Below are 6,000 nucleotides of genomic sequence, written 5' to 3'. Positions count from 1 at the left end.
GCTTGTTTGTCCGGCTTTGTAAGCCTAAACGCCATATTTCCACACAGGCAAACTTTTTTAGAAAAGAAAAAAAAAGCAAAGCTTCTTTCCAAACGAGATCAAATCTCCAGGAAGGAGAAAACACAAAAGTGGAGCTTTTTCTTCAGTTATAGCCAGGAGCATTTATTCCGCTACTTTGTGGCTTAATAAGAAACGGAAGGACTTTCCCTTTTAAGCTTCCCTGCTCAAATTTCGGCAGTCGCCATTTTAAAAGTCCTTTTTTACTTTATTCAATATCCTTTGCAAAATAAGTATAAATACTTGCAATTTAGGGTCACAGGTCTAGATCCAGATCTCATCCTCTTTGCTTAATCTGTTAGTTATCTTGAAAAGCTTGTTTTCGTAGCCTTGCTCTGCATTTTGCAGAGGTCTCCCAACGCCCGGAGCAAACGGTGAGTGATATAGGGAGCCTCATCCGCTCGCCCCCAAGAGTAAAAAAAAAACTCTGGGGGCTACGCGGAGAGCTCTACCTACACTCACCTGCTCTCTCTCACATTTCCTCCTGGAAATGGAGTTTTTCAAGCCGCCTTTCCGTTGTAAAGGCGGCTCTTTACAGGCGATGGGGCTGGCGGTCCCGAGGGACCGTCTGGCGGCTACAAAAAGCAAACCGGAAGTCCTGTTTGCGTTATTTCTTGAGTTAATTTTAAATTGTTTTCCTGTTCAGTACTATAATTACATTATCCTATGCAGTGTGCATTATAATCCTATGCTTTATTTCTTGAAAATAAGTTGTGCTTATTTTTCAGTAAGCATATTCAACAGAGCCTATTTTTCAGTAAGTCCATTATTTCAGCCTTAGATTTCAATCTTGCACATTTTTCTTGCACATTTTTCTAATAATTCAATGCAACTGTCTTGTGAATTGTCATGCAGATTACTCAATTAGTATTTTATTTGCAAATTTTGAATTCTACTATTTTCAGTTTACAGTCAGATTGACACTTTAAGATATTCAGTAATGTTTGTATTTTACAAAATAAACAATATAGTATTTTCATAAATTTCAGTGTAATTATTATTATGCTTGTGCCCAACAGCAAATACAGTAACTACAATGAAGTTAATGTAAAAACACTAAACTGAGAGCCACAAATTAAATAACATTCTTAGTTTTCATCCACAACCATCATTGAAATATAGTCCTTGTAGCGAACAGTATTTGTTTCTGGATCTACTGCTGCTGAAAGCATTTCTTCCATTTCTTCCTGTGTAAAAGGCTCACCTGCAGCCAAAAATCAACAATTTGCTGTAGTGTTTCTGACTATATAAACCTTCTAAATTATTGGTATTTTAGGGTTTTCAAACTATTTCAAAAGCAGTAAACATAAATGGAAATTTAGGGGGAAAAAACTTAGTTACTGAGAATCCTATACTGACACTACCCGTTTCATATACCATAATTGAATTCAAATTTAAAATGTTTAACATGTAACATACCAGCAAGTATTTCATATTTTAGAATGTCTGCAAAGGTATTCTACCCAAATTATTTCATTGAAAATTGTCTACAAAATACTAGCTATATCATAATATGTTGTAACGTATTCTTGCCATTCTTTTGCCAACTTATTAATCATTATTTACCCAAAATGCTATTTTCCACCCCAACATAATTTATTTTTAAAGTTTCAGTGGCATTTCAGATTTGCTGAAAGTTCAGTAATGGATGAAAATTGCTTTGTTTTGATTAATCTGACAAAGGTGGTAATGGCAAAATTAATCTGTCAATTATAAATAGCCACACTGCTTAGATGTGGACATACATTACACCAATACATTATGACATCCTAGATCCGTGATGGCGAACCTATGGCACGCGTGCCACAGGTGGCACATAGAGCCATGTTGCCTGGCACGCACAGTGGTGCCCATTCCTCTTCCGGGTTTCTGGCACACGCATGCGCACCAGCCAGCTAGTCTTCTGGTTACTGGTGCGCATGCACGTGCGACAATCAGCAGGACTTCACGCATGCGGCTGTGCCAGAAACCAGAAGATCAGCTGGCTAGCTGATCGACCCACACGCATGCTCGCCAGTAATCAGAAGACTAGGTGGCTGATGCACATGCATGCACCGGAACCAGAAGTTTATTTCTGGCACATGCATGTCCACTGGGCAGCTTCTCTTAGCACATATGCACACCAGCCATGCCATTGACAGCTGCTTTCTGGGATCCACGTTGGAGGCCGTTTGTGCCAGCAAACCAGCACTGCCTCTATGCCTGCACTGCTGTTGCTGCTCGAGGTTTGCCTTATGGGGGGGGAAGAAAGAGGGGAATGCTCTTTGCAGAGGTGGGGGCGGCTCCTCCTCCCCCTGCCAGCTTCAATGTAAATCTTGGGGTTTGCCTTGGGGCAGGGGGGGGAGAAAGGTCCTGGTTGGGGGCAAATCCTCTTTGCAGACGCAGCAACAGCTCCTCCTACTCCTCCCCCTACCAGCCTCACTGTAAATCTCAGTGTTTGCCTTACCGGTGGGGGGGAGGGGGGTAAAGGTCCTGGTGGGACGTCTGTTGTGCCACGACTGCAGCCACGCTCTGGAAAAGCCCCGTTGGAGTGCCGATCAGCCGTGTGCAAGGTGGTGGCCAGCGCAAGAGAAGCAGTATGTCAGATGCTCAGCTCTGCAGACCCACAGAGCCAGGGTGAGGGGCTTGCTCACATAAGTTTGCTGGCGCCACTGCCTCTTTGCTGGCACAAACGGCCTTCTGCCGCTGCCTCTTTGCCAGCAAAGTTATGTAGGCAAGCCCTGCGCCCTGCCAGCGCAGACCATGCTGGAAATTGCCTGACCGGCTCCAAAGGGGCTTCTCCAGAGTGCGGCTGCAGTCACTGGCACCACGGATATTTCCCCCCAGGACCTTTCTCCCCCCATAAGGCAAACCTCGAGATTTACAGTGAGGCTTGCAGAGGGAAGAGGAGGAGCCTCTGCAAAGAGGATTCCCCCCCCAATCAGGACTTTTTCTCCCCTCCCCCCCGTAAGGCAAACTCCAAGTTTTACAGTGAGGCTGGCAGGGGGAGGAGGAGCAGTCGCTGGTTTTTGGATTTGGAGAAAAAAAGGTTTTCTGGCGGCAGCACTGAGATCCCCTCCCCGAATCAAAAAAGTGCACTGTGTTTCAGGTGGTGGATCTGGCCTTCTGCGGAGAAGGAGGAGGAAGGTGCGCGGTTCTGCAATGTGTACCGGAGAACCACAGAGGAAAGTGTTTTCCAGCAAATCCAAAAATGGAGCACGCAGCTGGCTGCTTGCCCTTCTCTTCCTTCTCCGCAGGCTCACTTTCTCTTTCTTCCTGGCCAGATCTTTCGCCTGAAATGCAGTGCACTTTTTTGATTCGGGGAGGGGATCTCAGTGCTGCCGCCCGAAAACCTTTTCTTCTCCAAATCCAAAAACCAGGCATACGCAGGCAAAACAAGAGCACCACAGTTTCAGGCACTGCGCACGGGGCATAAGGCAAGGCGGCTAGCCGCCCTGCCTGCCCCTTTTTCAGGCGACCCAGGTGGAGGGCGTTTGGCTTCTGCTCCTGGCCCAGGAGGAAAGAGAAGGTGAGTCTGCAGAGAAGGAGGGTGCACGGCTCTCCAATGTGCACTGGAGAACCAAGGAGAAAAGCCTTTTTGGGTGGATTCAGGGAGGGGATCGCAGTGCTGCTGCCTGAAAAGGCTTTCCTTCGTGGTTGTCCGGTGGACATTGCAGAACCACGCGCCTTCCTCTTCTTTCTTCGCAGACTCACCTTCTCTTTCCTCTTGGCCAGATCCGCCACCTGAAATGCAATGCACTTTTTTGATTCGGGGAGAGGATCGTAGTGCTGCTGCCCGAAAACCCTTTCCTCTCCAAATCCAAAAATGGGGCGTACGGAGGCCAAAAAGGTGCATTGCATTTCAGGCCTCTGGGGGAGGGATTGAAGCCTGCCACCAGCTGCTCCTGCCACTGAGTGAGAAGCGGTAGCGTGAGAAGCGCCAGCAGCGATGGGGTGGCAGCGGAAAGGATGGGTGTGCTGGGGCTTCAATCCCCCCCAGGCCTGGATCCATGCCAGAAGCCTGCTCATGCGGGGAGAGACAGGGAAGCCCCGGCTCGTCCATCCTTGCAGCCACCACCCCATTGCCCCTGGGGGCGGCGGTTCTCGCGTTGCTACAGGGGGCTTACCAGGAAGCCCAGCACCCAGTGGAGAGGAGCCCAGGCAAGGCTGCATGTTCGGAGCTTCCCCAGCTGGCACATGACGGGGCTCAGAGCACTGCCGCCGGCCGGGGAATGGCTGTCTTGCCAGGGAACACTACGGTATCTGGTTGTCCTCCGGTAAGAGGCGCGCCGGCACCCTTGGAAAAAGTGGGGGCACATGTGCGGGAGGGTGCATGCGCAGTGTAGGGTGCATGCGTGGTGTGAGGGTCATGTGCGCATGCACAAATGGGGTGCGTATTGCATTATGGGTGCTGGCACGCGTGAGCACGGTAGTGCGAGCATGCTCTGACTTTTGGCACGCAACGCCAAAAAGGTTTGCCATCACTGTCCTAGATACTTGGGAAGAACTTGATGAAAATGAAGGCCAATACCAACTAAAGAACTGGCAGCTGTGATTTCACATTTTTATGTATATAATATTTTTTCCTTATTGTGTGCTTGCAATTATTCTCCTAAGCTCAGTGATTTTATACAACTTGAAATGGATTGGCATTTTTGGTTTTCTTTTTTTTATATTAATAAAAAAAATTGTAAGGCACACAAATTTGAAATAATGTGGAGCTTACTGAATATACTTCTGGATTGATAATTAGAAGGCATTAGCACTATTTTATGAGGTTGGAGTTTATTCTTCAGATAGGGATGGGCATACTTTTTTGTGACCAGGAGCAATATACATTTGCAGAATTCTAGGTACTTCCACAAGATTGTGGGTAGTATCATATTCAACCTCCAGGTTGCCTTTCTTCCATTCTAAGGCCTATGGCTGCTAAGCATATCTTCATACAGGTAGTCCTCATCTTACGACTGGTGGTTTAGCAAGTGTTTGAAGTTCCAAACCACCTGAAAAAGGGAATTTATGACCTGGTTCAAGGTTCCAACAGGCCCTCTTCAGGTTTACATGACCGAACTTCAGGCACTCAGCACTACAGCCACAGTTACAGCTGTTGGCAGCAACTGTGTTTTATGACAGTTTTGCTAAAAATGGCACTTCCTGTTTTCAGCAAAATTGTGCCCATAAACCCTTGGTTTGCTTAATGACTGCAGATTTGCTTAACAACTATGGTGGCAGTTGTTAAGCGAATTTTCCACAAAAACAACTGTCAGAAAAAAATGTCATACAATTGGTTTTGAAGCCATTATGACATATAACTGTGATGGCAGACTCCATTACAGTTGTATGTTGAGGTCTACCTGTATTCTTTATCACACAGATACACTCAAATTCACATGCAGAGTAGAACAATTTTTTCCTAAGCAAATAAAATTAGTTTTAGTAAATATTTTGCTAAAGTTTTACCTTCTTCAGTCATATACTTTATCAAATCATCTTTAGCTAGATGTCCAGATTTATTCTGATCCAAAACCTATAAAATGGAACACTGAATGTAAATTTTATTCTTATTGCCTTGAAGTTTAAGAAATTTCCCCATGCATAGATTGATACAAACCTCAAAAGCACGTAAAAGAACATCTTCTGGAATCGGACGGTATCTGAAATAACAGAGTTAATAAAATAGTTATTGATAATCTGTGTATCTAAGATTTGACTGCTACTTTGAAACAGCCTTCCAACTCTTTTTACCATAAATTTTAAAGCTTAAAACTTTTAAAATCCAGCAAATTTGTTTGTGGAATCAGTTTTACTTATTTGATTTCTATCCTGCTGCAATCTAGATCAATTCTTGGCAGTTTATCTATTGGTAATTTATGTGAGTTTTACCTGAGCAAAGTAAAATATTCACCATAAAAAAAGAATAAGACAAAAAATAAAACTAAATAAAACTAAAAACTCCAAATAATC

General features: G+C 44.9%; 1 protein-coding gene across 2 annotated transcripts in view; it reads right to left on the bottom strand.

Moving 5' to 3' along the window:
* Positions 1-894: 894 nt before the first annotated feature.
* Positions 895-6,000, bottom strand: part of DRC8 (dynein regulatory complex subunit 8) — a 24,236-nt gene continuing 19,130 nt past the window's right edge. For both annotated transcript variants that reach the window (XM_087883003.1, XM_034428218.3), the window contains 3 exons: positions 5,648-5,690; positions 5,497-5,563; positions 895-1,261 (listed from right to left, as the gene is read on the bottom strand). In XM_087883003.1, the coding sequence (XP_087739129.1) occupies positions 1,146-1,261; positions 5,497-5,563; positions 5,648-5,690 (226 nt within the window). In that variant the 3' untranslated portion in view covers positions 895-1,145. The remainder of the gene's footprint in view (positions 1,262-5,496; positions 5,564-5,647; positions 5,691-6,000) is intronic.

This window comes from Pantherophis guttatus, chromosome 1, assembly GCF_059756535.1.
Source record: "Pantherophis guttatus breed Tessera chromosome 1, ASM5975653v1, whole genome shotgun sequence".
NCBI classification, from domain to species: Eukaryota; Metazoa; Chordata; class Lepidosauria; order Squamata; family Colubridae; genus Pantherophis; species Pantherophis guttatus.
Note: the sequence above shows the minus strand (reverse complement) of the source record. Positions and strands in the feature narration are given on the sequence as shown.